The sequence below is a fragment of the Crinia signifera genome, chromosome 3, assembly GCF_055691185.1.
Source record: "Crinia signifera chromosome 3, ASM5569118v1, whole genome shotgun sequence".
NCBI lineage: Eukaryota > Metazoa > Chordata > Amphibia > Anura > Myobatrachidae > Crinia > Crinia signifera.
This window is the reverse complement of record NC_139219.1, coordinates 76,708,166-76,731,931: the sequence shown is the minus strand read 5'-3', so window position 1 is coordinate 76,731,931 and position 23,766 is coordinate 76,708,166. Positions and strand designations below refer to the sequence as shown.

Genomic DNA, 23,766 nt, shown 5'->3' with positions numbered 1-23,766 from the left:
TGTGCTGCACATAATATTAAGCGAATTGAGCAATTGCATGTGGTTTTTTTTAACCAAATACTATCGCTCACAATGCGATCAAAAGGGAGCAGAAGCACTGGCAGCGGGCATTAGGTTCGGGGAGTGGGTGGCAGGTGCACTGGTGGTGGGGTCTCTGTGTAGCACAGCGCTGAGCAGGAGGGCTGTGGGCGGTGGGGGGTCAGCAGCGATGGCAGAATTTGAAAAAAAATTCAAACCACTGGGCGACTCTATGATTGGCTGAGGGAGAGCCCTCTCAGCCAATCAGCAGCCGTCTGAATGTGAGCCTTCTGGATTGGCTGAGAGCTCTCTCAGCCAATCAAAGTGCCGCCCAGTGTTTTTTTCATATTCTGCAACTGCTGCTGACCCCCGCAGTCTGCCAGCCCTCCCGCACAGTGCTGCGTTACACCAATGCCTGCTGCCAGCCCTCTTCCAGCACCCGATGTGGCATCTATGTGCTGGAAAAAAAGCACTTGGGCACCATAAGATGCGATCTGATGCAAATACAATGCCCCATCACATCTGATCGCATATGTGTATAGGCACCATTACCTGCATACAGGAAAACTGGTCAGAATAACCGCAATACCTCTTTTTTTTTTTTATTAAACAGCTACTGAATTACCTTACAAGCCGGCATCGAATTCATGCTTATTATAAATTTTCGGAACTGTCCTACAAATCTTTATCTACTTTATAAAACCTCTCTGGAGGGGTGTCCGTTATTTTTGCCAGTCACACAGTCAGATTTAAATACGACTTACTTGTTTCCTCCAAGGAAATAGCCGCTCTGAGACCCTTGACCATAGTCTAACTGTAGGTCCTACACAAACAGAATAAAATCAGAGTAGAAAAAGCATTCAATAAAACAATGAAATAAAACAATACAATAACAATACAATATGTTAAGAAGTCTTAAAATAATGAGCGATAGACAGTGAATTTATACTGAGTAAGATAACAGGAGTGGCATATAGCATTGTAAAATGAGTTTTAGGTTGGTCAAGTACAGTACTTCTTTAATACTATAGCTATAGCCAAAGAACACATTTTATTATTTTAGAAAGGGAACCTCTGGAAACTAGACTTTCAGTCTAAATATATAGATGCCAATGACTAGATAAATTGCTTACACTGAACTAGACAGATAATATTTTATGCAAACTGTGGTTCTAGCAAAGTACATGACATTTGGGAATATCTAAACAAATGTTCACCTTGCATTCTAAGAAAATTGATCCAGATATAAAAATGAGGACAATAGGTTTTCAATATTTGAATGATAAGTTATAAAATAATGTGAAAATAATCCAAAAGCCTTAAACATATTGTGCTAATAGGAAAATTAATATATAAAATGCCAATATAGCCCTGTGCAGGTGACATTTTTTTTTAACATATAAAAAACAACACATAACATTTGGAATCATACACAGTCAATTTATAAGATCCACATTTAACGGTTACAGGGTGTGAGAACATTATATTGAAAGGAACTTTAATGATTATAAACCCGTAATGATTAAATAACATAGAACATTTCTATACAATGAGAAAAATTAAACACAGTAATTAGCAGATTAAGGACAAGTTATTTCTATACAATAAACACACAGGTCAACATAAATATGTTTACTTCCTAGAAATATATTTAATTCTTTTTAAGTTTACTTGTACATCAAACTCAAGTACAAACCATACTTGGCACTCCTGGCACCTAGGAAGAGAGAGCAAGTCTCCTGGCCTGCGCCACCCATGTGCACCCCCCCACCCCCACCCCCACAATATGTGCACTGGAGCTGGGGGGTATTTTGAATCAATTCACTGTGAATCACACCATCGTGGCCCCACCGCCACGGGTCCGATTTTGGACATGCTCCCACTCCGCCACTCTCACCCATGCCCCCACAACATATTATATATATATATATGTATATATATATCCTTCAAGTAAAGAAGCAGCACTCTAGGACTTGTATGAAAAATAAGTCACTCTTTATTCATCTATCTACACTTCGGTTTTGTGGAAAAAGTCATCATTCCTGATTACTATTTTTTCCACAAAACCGAAATGTAGATAGATTAATAAAGAGTGACTTCTTTTTCATACAAGTCCTGGAGTGCTGCTTCTTTTCTTGAAGGATACAAATTTGCTGTTGAAGGCACCGGGCAAGTTAAATTTATAACAGAATGCCGGATCTACTACTCATAATATATATATATATTTAAATATTAAATATAATATTGTTGAACGCGCTAGAATAGTGAAATATATTGGAAGAGAGAGGATCCGGTACCCCTGGAATCAAGGAGACATTGAGTCAGCCTATAGAAATACCCACTGATGCGCCCCACTCCATATCAATATTGGTAGACACAAGGAGCACTTACTCGTATGGCTCAGACCTCAGGTGCTGCTGACGTCAGAGCTGCGGGTGAGAGACGCGGCTCTGCAGCATCGAGGTCACTGCAGACGCCAGACACGAGACGACCGCTGCCGCAAGTGAGAGACGCGTCTAGCGGGTTGTAGAACGGAGGACAGTGAACATACAGCATTCAGCATAGCCCTCCCGCCTCCCTGCTCAAACATCACTGCCTAAAGCTGCCAATAACATTGGAACTTGTGAGTATTGTATCATTCAGTGGAGACCAGTATCTACAAATTTGCCACAGTTAATTACAATAACGGATACTTTTCTGGCTGGCTGGTCTATTTGATCTAGACACTCGTTTCTATATACAAAATGGAGTATAAATGTACTTATAATCCGGGGTCAAATTTATCAATTAATTCATTTTTCTATCTGTTGAGATATTTATCTTTTTTTTAAATTCAATAGTTTTTATTGAAAATTTTGATAATAAGAAACTTAGCAACCAGACGTGGTATGTATGACAGTGTGTACATATGGGTTAGAATTATGTTGTTGTTTGATAGTTTCGTATATAGTAACAAATACAGACCTGAACATTTTGTTAGGGTTAACAATATGGCACGTTGTATTACATTCAGGTTGGAAATAAAGCCAATGCCCGAAGGCGCCATTCGGGCAGACAATCTTAAAGAGGATAGAGTATAGTGACAGAGTATTATAGTTGGCATATACGACCGTTTCGTAACCAGTTATAATTAAAAAGCATTTGAATATAACAAAAGCCCCAAAATACGGAAGTGAATATTGGACGTCCAGTTGCTAAACATCCTAAAACTAATCTACTCTCTACTTATCTAAATCTACCCAAAACAACCCCCCCAAAAAACCCTTAAAACAAACCTACCATATATAACCCTCCACCCTGTACAACCCACCCCCAACTCAGGCGTACTTGGATCCCGTAAAGAACCTACCCCTAACCTATAAAAGAGAATAAGTTAGTGGCATTTAGCTTCTGTTAGCTAATTGTGCCAGGAAAAAACTAACCTACCCTCCCATGTTCCCCACCTTTAACCCTCCCTCCCCTACCCCCCCTCCCACCCCCCCATGATCGGATAGTAGGCGAATGGGCTGGATGGGGCAATGACCTGGTAATTGTAAATAACACAGGATGTTAAGTAAAGGATATAACGAGGGCTAGAGACTTATGACCCTAAGCTAGGCCGAACCATGTCCAGCCCTCCCACCTGGATGTACAAATATGATAACCATGGCAATGAGGATTATAAAATGAAAAATATGGGGGTTACCAGAATTTAACTGAAGAATAGCAAAATGGACAGGATATGCAATCAAAGGAACGGATATCTCCATGTACAGTACGGCACTCAGTATTAATCCAGCCATTTTTTATATATAAGAGAGTGTATTACTGTGAAAAATAATAAAAGAGGACAAAATTGTAAAGGGCCACTTGTACAGCAACGTGACACCAAACATTAGTCCGGCCAATGTTCAGGACCCAGATCGGATCGCATCTCAATAATAAAGTCAAGTCCAGGTTCCGGAGGGTAATCAAGGGGACAACCAGGAGCGACAGAGTGTGGTCTCCATAATCGCATAGCTATAGATAGGAAAAATGGATGATTTGCAGAATGAGTCACAGCATCTTCCACATGTATAGCTTCAGGATAGCAAACATTTCCAGAACTGGGTTGGTCCTTCCCGAAGTTCTCAGCCGGCAGGAGAGCATTCATGGGTGCTGCAGGGGTATCCGATACCTGGCACCTAGGCAGGATCTTGTTGTCTCCAGTGATACACTCCCCAGATGCAGTAGAGGCAGGGAAAACATTTCCCCGCAATGCGTCCAATTTGTTAACAAGCCTGTCAGAAGAGGCGTAGATGGCCATCAGGAGTCGTTGGACAGATGTGTCCATTGTGGAGGAGATATACCCACTGGGCCACAGACTGGAGGAGAGCAGGTGAGCTGCCGCTGTTAATAAGTGATGGCGGCGGCTAGCACACCACCAGTCCTAAGTAGGAGGCTGGCAGCAGCAGCAAACTCAGACGCAGACACACCAGAGGGCACGCGGACCGCAGGAGACACGGACACACAGGATCGGCAGGAGTCAGTCCTGCTGGCACAGCAGCCGCCGCCGCCGGAGTTCAGGACGAAGCCTCCAAGATGGCGCCCGGTCACGGGTGTGCAGGAGCCAGAGAGCCAGGCCGGAGGTCCCGCTGTGGCCGCACCAGACACCCCAGAGGAGTAAGAATGAGCTCGTCGGCAACCGGAGAGTATCGGGGACAGAGGTGAGTAAAGCAGGAGTGCCCAAATGACCACAAACAGGATAATTACCAGGATGTTTCACGGAGCTCACACACCCTGCCTCCTTCTACTTGCTCGGTCAAGCCACGCCCCCGAGATATTTATCTTTTACTTGCGCATACATACTATATACTTTATATATTCATTATATTGAATATATTTAAATATGTGCATAATTATTTGTGTATAACAGGTGGCCACTGAATATCAAATGTGTATTTTATTTTATTTTATTGTGATTTATTATAATATTATTTATAAATATATATATATTTTATTAAAAAGTGTTTAATACAATTGTGTCTAGTATTATTTCAGACATACATGCACCTTAATAATATAAGCGCAGTTTATTTGGTACAATTTCTGATTCTAAGGTGAAGACCTAATTATTGTAGGACTGCCACCTAATTAGGTGTGATTGCACAGTCACACCACTTTTCTGCTGCTAAATATAACTTTAAATTATAATTAAAAATTATTTATACATTGATAGTTTAATAGAAGTAGATTTCATTCAGCGCCCATCAAGGAGGGTAACCTCAAAAGAGTTATCTTTCTAATGTTTACCAAGGATAAAAACCCACCTTATATGTCACGGATGCCTACGTAACTGATCAGCTGCATTGTCATAAATACTGGGAAACCCAACATGGCTGCCCCCCACTGAAGGCAAGAACTAGATACGAGCAGGCTCCTCGTCTGCTATTAAACAGACTAGGTTTTCATGCCAAAATGATTACTACCACGAGTATCCCCAAAAAATGAAGACCATTTCATATATGTACTCAGTGTCTATTACACATATCACAGGATTGCTCTTTCTATTAGGTACAATCATTGTCCAAGTAGAATGTATCTGAAACAATTCCAGAATCAAGATGACAAGTGCACATACCTCCAAGGTCTAATGTGTTCATATTAATTCTTGATCAGTGGGCACAAATCACTTAATCAGCGTATGGTGTTTGGCTTCAACTGATGCAATGTATTTCTGCTTGTTATTCTGCACTAAGCCTCTGGCATAATTACCTGTGCAGGGCATGCAAATGCCCGCTGGCCATTCTGTCCCAGCTAGGGAAAGTTAATATTTTTTTTTTAGGAGAAAACCCAAATCTGTCGCGGACACTTAGGCTGTTTGTCACAATTTATTTAAGAACTGAGACAGTGAAAATAACAAGGGGGAAGGAAAAACCCTGCAAATGTGAGAGGTTGTTCAGCTGCCACCCCGAGAATCACATCTTACGTGATATTTTCATGAACATGACATCTGTCAGTGCTGCTTAAAGTGGTATCAAGGGATTGCAAGGCAGGCTGCATCAACTATAAATAAGACTTCTGCAGAAGACCATACTTAATGAATGTATACAGTAATATATATGTATTCCCCGGGGACAAGCAATGTACAAGCAGACTTTATTATGACACTGAACAGTGCATTGGCACAATAGGTGCGTTGTTGCTACACTGGGCTAGAGCAATGGGTTCAGTTCCAACCAGAGCCTTATATCTGTGTTGAGTTTGTAGGATTCATGAGCTTCCATTTATTCCTCCAGTTTCCTACCACAAACAGCAAAAGGTTGATTATCTTCTGACAAAAAAACTCTACTGTGAGCCCAATGGAATAGGAACGAATGTGAATCATTGCACATAAATATGGGATTCTGTGTCTACATCTGTATATTTTAAAAAGCAGAATAAGACTAAACAAGACAGAGTGTCATACTACTGTACCATTGTCAGTTTGGTACTCTTTACCTAGCATGGTGCCCACGATGTCCATCGCGGTCATCGGGGGTAAAAAATCGCGGGCATTGTGGCCATCGCATGCACTAAAAAAAACGGGTGCGACGCGATGCCCGTGATTTCCCATAGGGATTAATGTTAAAAGTGTGATTGGACGCGATTTTACTGTTCAATGCCTCAATGCCCGCGATTTTTCCATAGGAAACAATGTTAAATGGGCCACAGAGCCCTAATAGTCCCCCTGAAGTCTTAAATGGCCCCCACAATTGTTAACGCCACCCCACGATCAACGTGAACCCGAAGCGTGGCGAGCGGCGGCGGTACGCGTCCTCCGACCTTTTCATACCCCCACTATCCACGTCGGCGTGGAGTAGAGAATAGAATAGTGTGGCGAGCGCAGCGAGCCACCAAGCCCGAAGCGTGGCGAGCGCACACGGATACCTGTGAAGCCCGCGAAGGGACGCGTTTACCTGTGAAGGTATCCGCGTGCGCTCGCCACGCTTCGGGCTCGGTGGCACGCTGCGCTCGCCACACTATTCTATTCTCAACTCCACGCCGACGTGGATAGTGGGGGTATGAAAAGGTCAGAGGACGCGTACCGCTGCGCTCGCCACGCTTCGGGTTCACGTTGATCGTGGGGTGGCGTTAACAATTGTGGGGGCCATTTCAAACTTCAGGGGGACTATTTGGGCTCTGTGGCCCATTTAACATTGTTTCCTATGGAAAAATCGCGGGCATTGAGGCACTGAACAGTAAAATCGTGTCCAATCACACTTTTAACATTGTTCCCTATGGGAAATCGCGGGCATCGCGTCGCACCCGTTTTTTAGTGCATTTGATGGCCGCGATGCCCGCGATGGGCGCCGTGCTAGGTAAAGAGTACCGTCAGTTTTCCTATATATGCATTAGGCCCCTCTATGGCTCACCTCTCACAGGTGCTTGTGGATGGGATGGTTTTGTTAGGACGCTACTCTTAGCGTTAGTACATTGCAATCACCCCATTTTGTGTCATCTCTTGTAGGGGGTAGACTAAACCTCCCAGGGTAATCCTTCACAGTGCATCCAAGATGGCTGCCTCACATGGTAACTTGTGAGGGTGGCGTACACAATCCGTGAAAGTTATTACCCAAAATGCCTACACCGATTCTGCATTACTGTGCATGCTAGGTTTTCTTTTTTATGGCTGTGTGGCTTGTCTAAATCCTCTGTATTATGTGCATTGTTTTTGATGTGTGTGTAAAACTCCTTGATACTTGTTAGAGAGAAGAGCACTATATAAATACAATTATTATTATTATTATTATTAAAAAAGACATTTGCTGCTACTCGGTGATAATTCACACACACTGACAGTATCCTTAAGTGACTTGCCTAATACATTATATTGTTTGCATAATCGATATACAATTTATCGTCCCAGCACATTTAACATATTGGGGCAGATGTATTAAAGCCTGGTGAAGAGATAAAGTGGAAGGTGAGAACCCACCAGCCAATTAACTCCTATCTGTCATTTTTCAAACATAGCTGATTGGCTGGTGCATTATCACCAGCCACTTTATCTCTACACCAGGCTTAATACATCTGCCCCAATATGTTACATTTGCATGCTATTAACATTGAGGGGCAGCGTGTAACTTGATAGTTAGGAGCTGATTGGCTGATGTGTTATCACTTCTCCAGGCTTAATACATCTGCACCTTAGTGTTGTGTATATACTAAGAGCCCGTTCTGTAGTATTGGTGTTAATGGCAATGCTGCAGCCAGTTCACCTTCAGCAACACTACGATCAGCTTCGCTCATCCTGCTAGAGGGAAGTTATAGATCACCCTCACTGCCCACCCTCACTGCCCCATTTCATGTCAATGCACCAAGCTAACCTATGTGCTTCCTTGTGAAAACAGATTCCATTGCACACATGTAGGTACACGACTTCGTTGTAAATAAGCATTACTGATTGTTCTACCATGGAATCATTTCAAAGTCAGTCATGTGACAACTGTCCACGGAGCACATGCAGACAGTTAGAACAGAACATATATCTTGGAAATAAAGTTACATAAGGAGTCCTCCTACATTAAAGTCAATCATTAATTGCCACAATGACTGGGTTGTAGCAGTTGTAATGCATATATCCATTAATGTCCTGATTCCGAGTCGCACACATCTCCGCTTACGGTCGCATTAGGAATGCCAATGTGAGTACATGCATGCCTTCATGCGTATGCGTGAACCTGCTGATTTCCATTTCCAGATGCAGTCGTCAGCACTAGTTTTGAGACTTTTGAATACCCTATGCTTGGTGCAAGAGATCTGTCTGAAACGGCATACACACGACTCAGAATAGGACACAACTCTGGCTACATGTACAGGACATGAGAAGGTCACACTGAGCGGCTTTCCCCCTGCCCGGTGCAGGGGAGAGGGCGGCTTTGCATAGGGCAGAGCTATGCAAAGCTGTCCACAAAGCTGCTCATCTGCTGGTATTAATAGCAGATGAACGGCTTTCCCAGCGATGATGCGGGAGCACGCAGCAGCGCTCATCGCTGGGGTATACACACTTGGCGGCTTTCAGCTCAAAGTAGGCCAGTGTATATGGGCCTTTACAAACACATCCTGTCAGTTCAGTAGCTCCTGTTTATGAGGACTCAGAATATAACATGGGTTTTGGATCTTTTTACTGAAGATATATTTTGGACAGTAGAGGAAACGAAGAATTGTTCCACAGCAGAAATCAATGCTCTTCTTTTTATTATTATTCCTTGCTATTAAGTTTGCATGGTGTATTGGCAAGGATTACGGACTCACACTGTCTTGAGATCTGGGGTTAAAAAATGATACTGCAAAAATGTACTGGTAGGTTAATTGTCTACTGACAAAATAGATTATGCCTAAGGCGTGTGTTTGAGTGCGAATGTGATAGAGAACATTGATTGCAAATTCTACAGGGGCAGTGACTGATGTGAATGCTTAAATATTCTCTGCAAAGTGCTGCGGAACGCAAGTATAAATTAAAATAACAAAATAATTCATATTGATGAAAAAAGATGTCCAATTATTTTTATTACACACTGTACTATGCTTTATTTTATTATTTTGTTTACCTATATTCTTACTAGTATCACCCCTAATGTCTCTGATGAAAGATTGGCTCCCTAACAGAAAACCACATTGTAGATTATCAAGCAATTTAATAGCTATTAGACAACAAAAAACCATTACGTAACAATTCTAGCAAACCAGAGGTAAATGCCACCAAACTAACAGACAGAAACACGCAGAACAAAACTGAAACAGCCCATGTTAGAACAAAGAACAGACAAATGTTAATGCTACATACACATTCAATGCCCCAGAACTGACAAGTACATGCCTGGGTTGTTAATTGTACAGTTAAAGGTTATTATGTTGTTTTTTTTATGGTCAGATTTAAGTATAGCAGGATCATCCACTGGGCAACCTATCCAAGCAAGGGCTCACTGGGCAACCTACCCAAGCGAGGGCCACTGGGAAACCTATCCAAGCGAGGGCTCACTGGGCAACCTATCCAAGCAAGGGCTCACTGGGCAACCTACCCAAGCGAGGGCCACTGGGAAACCTATCCAAGCGAGGGCTCACTGGGCAACCTATCCAAGCAAGGGCCACTGGGAAACCTATCCAAGCGAGGGCTCACTGGGCAACCTATTCAAGCGAGGGCTCACTGGGCAACCTATCCAAACGAGGGCTCACTGGGCAACCTATCCAAGCAAGGGCTCACTGGGAAAACTACCTAGCAAAGGCTCACTGGGCAACCTATCCAAGCAAGGGCTCACTGGGCAACCTATGCAAGCAAGGGCTCACTGGGCAACCGATCCAAGCAAGGACCCACTGGGCAACCTATGCAAGCACTGGGCACTAAAGGGGCCAAAACTGCTCAAAATTATATAGATCTTTATTTTAATGAGAGAGAGGGAAGGTAGGGACAATCATGGTCTAATAGAGCCTCAATCTAGCTCTTGTTGTAGAGCATGCACTTTACTAAACAACTCTACAATTTCATTGCCATCCCCCACAATTTTAGACTCCAAAACTGATCTGCATAAAGAGTGTTCCTCACAGCCTATAAAGGTCAGTTACAGACACTTACACGTGTCTGAGCTAGAAGTGCATTTCCAAATTGATAAACAGAAAGTTTAGAGAAGACGGGAGTAGAGGGAAGGAGGTTGGATCACTATGACCACTGCTGTCATATAGCTACTGTACAGACAGAAAACCCATTTCTGTGCCAACTACTACCATTTTTTTTCTAACATAAACATACTCTGCTATTCAACAACGTATAACTGAGCTGAAATAAAGCATTAATCTCATATCCGAATGCTTAGTGTTTCCTATAATATAGGGTCTTCTCTCATATAAATCACATTTTGATTATTGGGGGTAAAGGTTGTAAGCTTCATACTGTAGGAAAGACCAAAGAAAACCTAAGAGTATACAGAGGCAGGCTACCTCATTTATATAGGGAAGAGGATGGCGGAATTATATAGAGGAGGCGACATTGGGCTGTAGAAGAAGTTTTTTAGAAATACCCCAACTGTTTAATAAGTCCTAAGTTCTACTTTAGCTCTGATTTCTCAGACAGTTCTGCTAGCATGTTATATAGTAGTGATATGCAGGCTACAGTGATGTCATTGTGCAATGTTTCAGTTGTTTGAAGTTTATGCATGTTGCCTATGCTTATGTGGGATTCCTCCACAACTGAAAAATGTATTGACACCTAAATTGGCTTTTAACAAACGTACAAGAAGGAACCCGGATATATCCTTGTGTTAGAGAACACTTGCGGTAAGGCAGGAACAGATGTGAATGGTTAAACATTCTCTCTACAGTGATGGGTAATAATGTGGGCATTATTATAATGAATACCGTAATAATGGATCAGCTCACAAGTAAGGGGGGTGGGGTAGATCCTTCTTATAGATCTCAGTGCAGTCTTGAGACAAGGGTGTTTATTTGTATGTTCTATGTATGTGTTCTACGTATATAACAACTAACTAAAAGTGACTTTCTTGAGTAAATATGCCAATTCCTTGAATCTGGTTAGGGTTAAAGGGACCTCTTTATAGGACTCACAGAGGATCTCCTTTGTTATTTCGCCCCTGGGGTATAGGAATCAGGGTACATAAAGCACAGGTTGTACACACCTGGACTGTACATACTTATGACTTCAGAATAACAGCAGAAGAACATTGAAAAAGCTTTGAAAACTTAAAGATGACAAAGAAAAGGAATATACCAGATTAGATCTTGCAGTGTAGTATATTTCTTCTGCACTGTCCAAAAAATCGTCCCTGTCGAGCTGTTTAGCAGACAAATGCCCAAGTTATTTACAGTGATACTGAAAGCTGCACATACACAAGAGGGAAAATCACTTGCAGGCTGCAGAGAAAAACAAAAACATGCGGCTGGCTGGGAACCACTCACACCGTGCTGCTCTTTGTTGGCTGTGTACCAGACGTGTAGATCATCGCATAATAGAACTGCATTTCATTAGTGGCAATGGGAAAACAAAGGTGCTAGTGGAACAACTGTAGGCACGCTTGAATTCATTTTAATTGCACAAGTATTAGATACATGTAAGCAATGCAATGTCAATCAGAACCACAGACGCATTCTCTGAGATAGACTAAAAATGTTAGTTCAACCCAAGGGGCATTAGTAAAATAAATGCATTCTGTCTGACCTTCCTCTTAAGCATTTGCTACATGCAGGATCTTTCAAGAGAACAAAAAGGGGAAAAAGCAGAAGCTGAATAAGACTAAAATATATATAGTTTAAAAAGAAAGAGTGCTAGTACTCTGCATGGTGTATACAAGCCTTTGCAGCACTTTCACACATCAGCATCAATCACATATACAATAAATATATATTATATATTATATTTACACACACACACACACACACACACACAGCCTATGGTCACTCTATATAACCGTAACAACTATACACTTGGGAGGTGCTGGTGGTGTTCATGACACTGCCAATGTTGGTGGGTCACTGTGGTGTTAGAGTACAAGTCAATTGTGGATGTCCATACCAAGAGCTTATTTACAGATCAACATGGAACCCCAAACTACTAACCAGATCATGATGTGGCTCAGTCTCTTTCCTCATTGGTGGATCAAACTTTACTTGTCCAACTACAAGGGGAAATGAAAAACGTTAATGTGGTCATTCACTCTAGTGTGCTGCACTGTGATCCCTTTATTGAAATACATGTTTTTACAGTTTCAACTACCAAGTATTCTACAACACCATATGCTGTAAGTGGTTCCTTGTATACATGGTAGCCATTTTATTACATTATTGTAATTCCACGGTACATAAAAAAGCAAATTGTCCCAAATGCATATGATATGTATGTGATGTGAAAAGATAGATAGTTATACTGTTTGAGCCTGGAACTCACTGTAAAATAAATCCTCTACTGTGGTACCTATTCATGCAAATACAAAGAATCTCAGCATCTTGCTACTATATCCTGACAGAGCTCTCTGTAGCCCAGAAATTATAATTTTAACACATCAATTTACAAAGTCCTTGAGTGCTATCCTGGGTCTTTCGTGGCCCACACCATAACATCTGAAAGAGTATACACAATATAAGGGTAGAGAAGAGAAAGAGTGTCCTTGTGTGGGTGCACCGTAAAGGTAAGGTAAGTATGTAAAAAATAACTTTTATTACAATTCATATAAAAGGCTGCGAAAAATGGTTAAAAAACATATAACATGACTGGGTGGGGTAACACACTTATATTAAAACTAAGGTGGCAGGCAGGTGTGGCTGTAAGTTTATTATAACGTATAAAGGCTGGCCAGTGTGTAGATGCCCCAGTTCGTGCAGTGGATCTGTGATCTCTGCCTGCTAACCGAATTGCTGGGGTGCCCAGAGGAGCTCGGCTATCAAATTGCCAATAGCTCTACATAGGGTAGGACCTCAGTGTATCTCAGTGTACCATGACACAGAACAGAATCTTGAGTGCTGTATATATAGAGAACAGACACATATGAAAGGCAGTTGGGTCACTAGGTCTAATAATAGGGTGTCACCTCTTTCTGAATAGCAGAGAGACCTCAACCCTACGACCAATAGTGATGTGGCCCAGTGCCTGAGCAGCTGTTTATATAGATTCTAGGGTGAAGTGTGTCCCTGTCCGTGGACCGGGGAAAACACAGTCACCACTGATGACTCTCTAAACGTCTGAATACAGAATCTCAGGTGCTGTATAAGTCACCTGGAGTATATACCTCACAAGCTGGGGTGCCAGTGTCCAGTAATGGGGTGCCACCTCTGTCCAAATGGCAGAGAGACCTCAACCTCAAAACCTAGTGACACGGCAAGTGGATAAACCAGCTCAGGGTAGGGATTCTGGGGTGGAGTGTGGAAACACAACCACCGCTAATGGTATTTAGACGGAGAGTAGCAAAGGGAGTGGGATATCCCACGGTGGGGTATATCCACTGAGGTACAGGTATGCGTTGGAGCCCTTACAAGGGCTTCCAAGGTTACACACTGTAGTACACAAATCAAAATGCATAAGTATAGAAAATAATAAACAGCACAACTGCCTGCGCACCGCTAGCCGGCACGCGCTTCGCAGTTAAGCTTCTTCAGGGCCCTTTTTCGCAGCCTTTTATATGAATTGTAATAAAAGTTATTTTTTACATACTTACCTTACCTTTACGGTGCACCCACACAAGGACACTCTTTCTCTTCTCTACCCTTATGCATTCAATTTAGTGTCCAGAGGTAGCACACCCCTACCTGAATTGGTATTATCCATCGACATTTCTACATGGGTTCCATTACATACAGTCTTGTGCGTATGACCATCAACCTCCCCATTATACACAATATAAACAGTAAATCTATCTACACATACAGTACATCTCTCTATGGCTACAGTATATAGCCAAATTGACCTACATATTCTGCAGACATCAATTATAATTAACGACACGCTGGAGCGTGCATCGGTAACAATATTGAGTATATACACTAAACAATTTTGGGAAAGATATCGCACAGAAGCCCCTTTCTGAGCGATATCTATCACTACATCCTCTAGTGCAGCGGTTCTCAAACTATTTTTCTCTAGGACCCAGTCAGACAACAAAAATTATTACAGGACCCACAAGTTACCACAGAGCGTTCACCACATATGTGTGGTCTGCAGACCGCACATGCATGGCAGCATTGTGGAGGCACAGAATGATGCAAGGAGTCCGAAGTAACAGACAATTCATCTGATTTTTCAAATCCCTTGTATCACTGGCTGAGAGATTAGAGCATAATCAGCCTGATCGTCAGCAACATGGAGTTGCGATCCCATGCAGAGATGGTCGCAACCCTCTTTGGGGTCAGGACCCACAGTTTGAGAACCACTGCTCTAGTGTGTAAGGGACTTAAGTCCATAGGTAGGAGATTGCAAACAACACAAGGTGGTCCATTTTAGTCATGTGAAGCTTCACCTGTCAACTTATCTGTCCTTTGCTACCATAGAGAGCACAGTCATGGAGGGCAATAAGCAGAGATGGTAGCTGGTAAACTGTTATAGATTAATAATGGTGCAGACACTTGCCGAAAGGAAAAACGTGAGTGACACTAGAGAAGAAGTAGCATGCCTAGACCCTTACAGTTAATTTCTGAGCGTGTCTTCTCTTCTCTCACACTCCGACTTGTTGAATGTATCCTGTGAGGAACGACAATAGGAGGCTGGAAGAGATAATAAAAATGAATATTGCTTTAGTGGTTTAGTTATTTTCTTGTGAAGGTTCTGTGTGCAGTACATAATCTCCAAATTATACAGTGGACAGTAATATGCTGTTTACAGATAAATTCATTTACACATCACAAATTTGAACATACCTGAAATTAAATCTACTCTAATATGTATTCTAAAACGTCTATTTTTTTTTGTGTGAACTACGTACAAATACACACACAACATTCAGCAACACCAGCAAAGCCATAACCGTATTAAAGAACAACGTTACACTGTGCGATGTTTCAATCTGTGGGCAGAAGAGAACTTTAGTTAACTAAGGCCCACATAATGTCATAACCATGGCCTCAGTGAGCTTACTTGTTCCTAGGGAATATTACATTAATATTGGATTGGACCCTGTGCGTTGCAGTGATAAATATAGTACTATATGCCAGGATACCATTTGGAATCATAAAGCATTTATATAGTAATCATGGATGGTCCATTCCATCTCTATCATGTGCAGCGGGAGCCTGGTCTTAAGGGCCCCATACATCAGCAATTAATTGTGACAATTTTCAGATATGGAGATGATTGCCACAATTCATTTTAGATGTGTGGGCTCCCCCTTTTGGCAATCCCAATCAAAATCGCCAATCGATTGCTTAATCAGGTTTTTAAACATGTTTAAAAATCTGGTATTATCTGCAGATCTTTTTTATGTGTGGGCATTCCCAATTCGTCTTCTTCATCTATTTACATTATGAACAGCTGAAATGACAATCGATTGGGCAATTTCCAGATATGAAGATGCAATCTTTAGATGAAAAAATCTGCCGATCACTGAAATAAATCTGTAATGTGTGGGCAAAGTCAGATAGATTGTAAAATCCATTTATCTGGCCAAAAAATCCCTGTATCTGGAAATCCATAAATTGTGATTGCTGATGTATGGGGCCCATTATCCTCCACCCCAATTCTGTGCTGGACATATCGGACAAGTTTGCAGTCAGGGGAGTGTAGGGAACGGCCACACAGCCTGGTGACTTGGTGAATAACAGGTCAAAAATCAAGAACTACTTTAGCTCTCAAAAACCAACAAACACCAAACCTACGCATTGCAAAATATTTCAAGTACAACTAAAAATTTCTTAACACCCTTTACATACAGTGCAGATTACAGAAATGCAACCGATGATGCAATGCAAATAAAAGAAACATCACACTTTATCACACACACACACACCATGAGGTTCAGTCTAATGGAAGGCGAAGCAGTGGTCTATATGCTCTGGCCTGGCGGGGTATTAGAATGAAACAGAAAATGTTACATGCTACTTACTGAACCTCCAGTAATGGGTAAAGAACTAAAAGCTGTTCTGCAAAATTAAAGAGTCTTGTCTGTGCCATAAAGCCCTGCAAGTGAACTACTAAGACTGGAAGATGATCTTATGAATTTGTTAAATCCCGCATTGCCATAAGGATGGTTTGTGTGGTTATTTACTAAGTGGCAGTTTATAGAAGCCACCTCTTTCCGAAATTTTTAAGCCAAACCGTTACCCAAGCAATGCTTTTCCTGGCAATACGCCCCATGTTTTCAAATCAATAGAATTGCCTTTCTAATTTTAGGCCTTTTACAATCCACTTCTTAGCATATAAACCCACGACACTAAAAGGTCAATTTACTTAGTCATGAGGAGAATCACCAGCAATGGTCACTAAAATTGCCCGGTCTCGTGGCCTGATCTCGCCCAGAACTATGGGACTGTGGATAAAAAAAAGAGGGGTAGATTTATGAAGCAGTGATAAAGGAGTAGAAGTGAGCCAGAGGAGAAATGGCCCATGGCAACCAATCAGCTGCTCTGTATAATTGTATATAATGCAACTGATAGATGTTACTTCAGTGCTGATTGGTTGCCATGGCTCACTTCTCCTTCCTTATCACTGCTTCATACATCTACCTCAGAGTTCGCTAAATGTGGCACACAGCCGCACTTACTCATAGGGCAAGCCATTTAAATTACCCAAAACTGTTAAACTGGACAAACAAAGCATGAGAAATTTGGGTTATATTGCTGTATACCGAGTCGGGGACATCACTGGAACTATGAACCAAAAGGAGAAGAACAAGCGGGTAGACTCTGGAGCCGCAGTCACTCCCCATCAAACTGGTTTGTAATAAACCAGGCAGAAGTGTAACACATTTTTGGGAACTTTAGCAACAGGGCACAGAGTGGCTATTTTGATGAGTGAAAATGTTATATTAAACTATGATTTATTTTATTATTTACAATTTTTTATTTGGTCCATGCTTTAATGATACCCCTTTTACACTGCCATAAATATCCCAGTTACTGCACATGAACGCGCAGCAACCTGGAATATTGTACAATGTAAAAGCACCCAGGTGAAATTACCCAGATTGAGTGACCCCACATTTCAACCTGGTTATCGAGCAGAGTTGAACATGGATTAAACACGTCTGTAGTGTAGTGTAGTGTAAATGGGTAACCCAGGCAATACGACCAGGGACTTGTACACAGAAAAGAAACAGCTGGCGCTGGGAGATGGGTAGGTTTTGAAAAACAAATTTAGGGGTGTGAGAGGGAACATGTACAGAAAACATCTTTTATCTGTAGCTTAGTGTAATATTGTCTGGTGTAATGCTGTCTGATGATTACAGTAACACCCCTCTTTCAAATATGGGTGCTAACAAAGTTGCTGGTGACATTATGGGGTCAGAGTTCACAAAAAGCCCTCCTGGATACACTGGTGATCACACAATAAGTACTAAGGGGACCCATCATTTAAATGAGGAGACCCTCCACTTTCTAAATGGTGCCCCTTAATTAATAGATGCAATTTTGGCGGGAGGGTTTCTCCAATCCCTGGGCTCTAATATGTATATAGTGCAGATGATTTTACCTTGTGATCACACCCAATAAACTCTATTAGGGCACATAGGATTTTACTCAAATTCAGTCGTAGTAAGCAGCAGCGATACTTGCATATGGCAATACAACAGGAGGCATCTGGTATAAATCGCTTCCAGGCCCTTAGTCTACTATTAATAATTTGCCTATAGCTTCCCCAAGCAGCCGATTACCCAAAAGTGTTATAATCCCTTCTGTATTGACTTAAGGTGCCCATACACTGCTGCGATGTCTCGCAGCAGTGTTCGGACACACGATTCCCTGCAAGCCGCAGGACACATGCGATCCGTTGTGATGGATCGTATGCGTCCCGGCTTCCCGCCCACCTCGCCGCCTGAAGGGAGGTCCCAGAACGGGTGGTCGGATGGCCAGCTGGACCCGACTGCATGTCAGGGAGAGGCGATTTGGTCCGATTTAACGGCCTTATTGGTCGCAATCGGCCGAAATCAGACAAAATCGCCTCAGTGTATGGGCACCTTTAGAGTTTTGTCATTTCTATATTTTATAATTTTTTTGTAAGCATTTTTATTCTGTAAATTGTAAGTCTTTTTGTTTTAGTAAACTCAATATACGTAGCAATATACTGTATTTGGGTTATTCAAATTTTAACTTCTAGAATGCTTAATTTATGCAGGGAATTACTTGGTGTAGTTAGCTCTGATTAAATTAGGTTTGAAATAAGCCATGGAATACCCTAAGCTTGTCCTAATGGGGCCTACACACGGGGAGATTTTGCTGAGTGATGCTAGATTACTTAGCACACAGCGCTGTGTGCTGAGTGATTTGCCAGGGTTCTCCGGAGAGAACACTGGCCCTGACTGGCGATTAGCTAGATTTATCCAGCATGATGGCTATTAATTGTGGGGCGATAGTGACGCACTGGGCCACGCATCGATATTGCTCCTACACACGGAGCAATTTAGGGGCATTTTCTAAGCAATCGAAATTGCAATTGAAATAATCCCGTTTGTAGGCCCTATAAGAGTGTTGCCTGTTGAACTACATCTTAGTATTGGTAGGACTTTGTGTTCAATAATGAATAGAAAAGTGTAATTGTGGACGACAAACAAGGTAGTATTATTTTGACGATAATCCGTGTCTGTTGTATTGTACATCATTCCTCGCTATTGAACCCAAAGCAACTCCAAAAACTTTTTGTTTGGTCTATTTGTTGACTGGAAAGCAAATTGTTGTTCTTCTGTGCTTCCAGCTCCAATCTAAAATAAATTTAGCTTTATGTATCCTCAAACAACCTACAGTAGTTATACCAAAATCTGTTTTATGGTATCTGAAAGCACAGATTACTTTTGCTCAATGTTTCAACAACTGCATGGAAATATAGATAATACTTTTTAAAAGTAGCCTTATTTCCTCTATATGAAAATAACAAGAAGTAATAGAATCTCAAGCATTTGATAAGAAAAAAATTATTGAGTTTGTCAAAACAAGATTCTCAGGGCCTGCATCGAGTAATAATATACAGGGACACAATCGAGGCTGACAGCTTGGTATGTGTATGCTATTTGTTACAGCACTTCAAGAAAATGGCCTCTGAAATCAAATAATAATACATGTCTTACCAAAACAGGCAAGAAATGACAAGGGAGCGAGCACAAACTGACAGATTAATATCAATGCACTACAATGGAAAGAGATTTAAGGGAGAAATGATACCTTTGCAGAGCAATTTCACAACAACGTAATGGGAGTGGGTTATGTTTCGGAGATGAAGAAAGAGACATTTATTTTTGCCAATGTCATCCTATCTCATGCAGATCACTTTATATAATAGGGTAATTATTAACTGATCTAACTACGGTTGTTAAAACGAATGACCGGCTTGCCAGCGTAACATAATGTCTTGAATTTTCCACTGTACTGCTGTTTAGCAAAGGCGAAGCAAGGAGTATAAACTTCTGGAACATTTTTCATGTGGAAAAAAAAAAAAGACCAGAAACTTTGCGGTAACAGCTAGATGAGGAAGTGAGGGGATGAAAGGGGTCTTACCGATACGCGGGAGTGCGCATCAGTAACGATATTGAGCACACACAGTGGCTGATGTGCGCGATATTTCGTTAATGATATCGGTATCATGCATATCGCTAACTATATATCACTAAATGTGTACCCAGCATCAGAAGCAAGTGTTGTTAAAGATTTTAATACATTAATAATAAACAAGTGTTCTTATATGCAGGTTATTCCAAGCATTTCATGTATGTGCCTTTGCTGTGGTTTTACGTTATCTGCCTATTGTGGAGACTGTACAGTAGAGAACTGTAAATCATTAAATGGTGATTTATGCTATTGCAAATGTAGTATAAAATTAAGAACTAGGAGTGCTTTGAGCTATGAATGAAACAATTATGTATTTCTTATAATTACCAAGATAAATGACTTGACAGTCACAAAATTCAAATTTGAAAACAATTCTGCTGGGAGAATATATACCAAAAGAGCCAATGCATAGTGGGACAGATGTATGAAGTAGCGTTAAGTGCATATCTGCACCTAACGCTAGTTAACTTGGGGATTACGGTTTTTATATGTACTAACATGCACCTAACAAAGAGGTTTGGTACTTATGTAATTTCACGGCGCTCGCAAGGGGACTCAGACGCACGGCGCCATACTGGCGCCGTGAAACTACACAAGTACCAGATGTTTTTTAAAATGAACATGCGCAGGGCTGCCGATAAGGAGAGCCTTTAATGCTGGACATAAAGGCTATCCTTATCGGGGGTGGGGAGGTGTTGGTGTGTGTGTTAACACATTTCGGCCATATTGTGTGACCGCTTCTCCTAGTTATGCAGGGGAAGCGGGACCTGTTATTTTACAATCGTAAATGGCTGCTTAATACATCTGCCCCAGTATTCCTGCTTAGTCAGTTGCAACACAACAGTCAGTTTCCAGACCATCTGGCAGGTCACATGTTCCAGGTCACCCGGGCGGAAAGCACAGGCAGAGTTGTCCAAGAGCTCAATGTTGATGCATTGTGATTGGCTGGTGGACATTTTGCCATATAAAACGAATCAACTGATTACAATGCCAATTTAATTCTGCTCCTCTTTGGACCAAGGCAATGGTATCAAAGTAATAAGTCGCTCATAAAAATCACCCATACACTATTTATATATAGATGTGCGGTCTGGCAATCATCAGTCACGCTCAGTGTTCCTGTTCACACAATATGCCAAGACTCACATAACTGTTAAGACCAGATAACGGCTATAGTGGTCTGTTTAAACTTGATTACACAACATTTGCACTTAAGATGTTTGAAGAATCTTTTGTAAACTGAAGACATTACATATACACACTTTCTCTGTAGCATATCACAAATCTAAGTAGAGCCTACTTCAGAAAACCTATAGCTTCAGTTATACCCATTTCAGACAGAAAACTAAATTACCAGGTGAAGCAGTTCTACCTGGTAATTTTGTGAATAACACGGTTCTTTTTCTGTGTGAAAGGGCACACCCGTGTTGTAAATCCCATGTCTCCGACCATGAAATTGACCAAGGTCGAGGACACGGGATTTATGACCTGTGTTGACCCTTTCACACAGAAGAAATACCCGTGTTATTCAGCAAATTACCGGGTAGAAATTTTCAACCCGGTAATTTGTTCTTCTGTGTGAAGGGGGGTCAGGCTGCTCCCAGGAAAATAACACGGCATTTGAAAGGCAGTGTATTTGCCGGGATTTTCAGACTTTTCTGTCTGAAAGGGGTATTATTGAACTAGAGCCGCACTTCACATGCTTTATCTAAATGATCATTTGTAAATGCAAATTCCGTTTGTTGTGAAATGTAAACAAATACACATTTGCATAGTTCTAACATTGCTCCATTGTAAAGAGAATGTTAAAGTCTCCCTGTTAAGAACCATATAACCATGTCACACAGATTATTTCAGGAGCTCATTATGCATGTGACTGTTGTACAATGTGTTATCACAGCTTTGATAAAAACAGTATAACAATTAAGCATGGCTGCCTCTGAATGTAACTAGAGTGAAAATCAACAAATACTACTGCCCTTAAAAAATTAGGGAATGGAAGGTTAATAAGCTAATATGACCAGTTTCCAAGTAAAAAAACTGTCTTTAATTGTGACGTACAAAAACGGAATTATTCAATTATTTGCACAACTTTATCAGCGATAATTCTCCATGGTTTTAATGTGAATTTCATTTTATCAGCTCCAGAGCAGGTGAAAAATTGGGGAAAATTCATGTTGGGACCTGGGGCCTAATTCAGGTTGACTCGCTAAGCAGTGTAAATTTGCTGCTCAGCGAGCCATCTAACGCTGCCCATCGGATAAGCGAATGCCCGCTGCGCGTATACTCCTGGCACATTGTAAATTAATTTTTCAGTATAAATCATCGGCCATCGAATGATTGTGCCACCCATTTGCAAATATAAGTCAGTTTAGAATGACTTATATTTGCGAGCGTTTGGGAAAAAGACGGGGCGGGCGGTGACTTCATGTGACGAAAGCCCCCCCCACCCCGTGCGAAAGCCTCGTATATAAGTGTGGGTTGGCTGTATGTATACTAAGTGTTATACTTGCCAACACTCCCAAGTCGGCTGGGAGGCTACCGAAAATTGGGCGCCACTCCTGGACTTCCAGAAGGGTCTAGGTCTTCCGGAGCTGTGTGTGTGTGTGTGTATATATGTATATATATATATATATATATGTATGTCTATGTACATGTATACACTAACTAGGCAACGTGATGTGATTTCGTTATTAACAAAATGAAGGCCAAAATGTTCTTGATGAATATGTGTGTGTGCACGCGTGCGTGCATGTATGGAAATCCCCTCCACAGAATCCTGCGTTTGCCCCTGTATTTATATGATATGATACATATTACTCAATGTTGTACAAAATAATTATGTATTACTCAAGGTTATAAAAACAGAGAATACTTATACCCCTATCACATAGCAGATGCTGGGTCACACCTGGGATTTTGACACGAGTACCTATAACTCGCCGTCATAGCCCGCCCTGAGTATTCAACCCACCCCCTGCACTCGCCATTTCCACCTCGCTGTTTCTAGAAAGCGAGGTGGAAACGGCGAATGTGGTCTTCAAAACCGGGAGGCTCGTTGCTATATGCAGCTGCATTAGCGGTGGTGAACCGTGCCTTTCGGGGGATTCCTTACCATCGGGTTTCCCCAGAACACAGAATAGGGCGAGCGGCTGGCGAGGGGGTTAAACGGTGAGGATGGCTTGTATTCAGCAATCATAAAAAAAAAACTCGCCGGCCACATCGAATATACCCCTAATGCTCAAACATAACATATATATTTACACAAATTTCTCTAACATACAGTAAGAACAAACACACACACAAAATAAGATTTTCTGAACTCAAACAAGCCAGTAATGCATATTAGGCTTTGCTTCAATGAGTTTGTTTAAGTGTTGACATTTTAGAGATTTTTTTCTATATTGACATACCTGAAATGTACGAAGACAATACTGAAATCAAACATCAGCTAGAATCAGGAGAAACACCTAGGCAGTACAGAGGGGAAACATGTCTCAATCCAGAGCTGGGCTCCAAAGGAGTTCCCTTCTGGTGAATTCATGCTTCCTCACTGTGAAACAC

General features: G+C 41.5%; 1 protein-coding gene across 4 annotated transcripts in view; it reads right to left on the bottom strand.

The window, feature by feature from the left end:
* MAP4K3 (mitogen-activated protein kinase kinase kinase kinase 3) overlaps window positions 1-23,766 on the bottom strand; it is a 249,756-nt gene that overhangs the window by 69,694 nt on the left and 156,296 nt on the right. For 2 of the 4 annotated variants that reach the window (XM_083176045.1, XM_083176044.1), the window contains exons 13-16: window positions 15,141-15,219; window positions 12,586-12,644; window positions 11,741-11,803; window positions 783-841 (exon numbers count right to left, since the gene is read on the bottom strand). In XM_083176045.1, coding sequence (XP_083032171.1) covers window positions 783-841; window positions 11,741-11,803; window positions 12,586-12,644; window positions 15,141-15,219 — 260 coding nt within the window. The remainder of the gene's footprint in view (window positions 1-782; window positions 842-11,740; window positions 11,804-12,585; window positions 12,645-15,140; window positions 15,220-23,766) is intronic. The other 2 variants (XM_083176047.1, XM_083176046.1) reach the window with 1 other exon arrangement.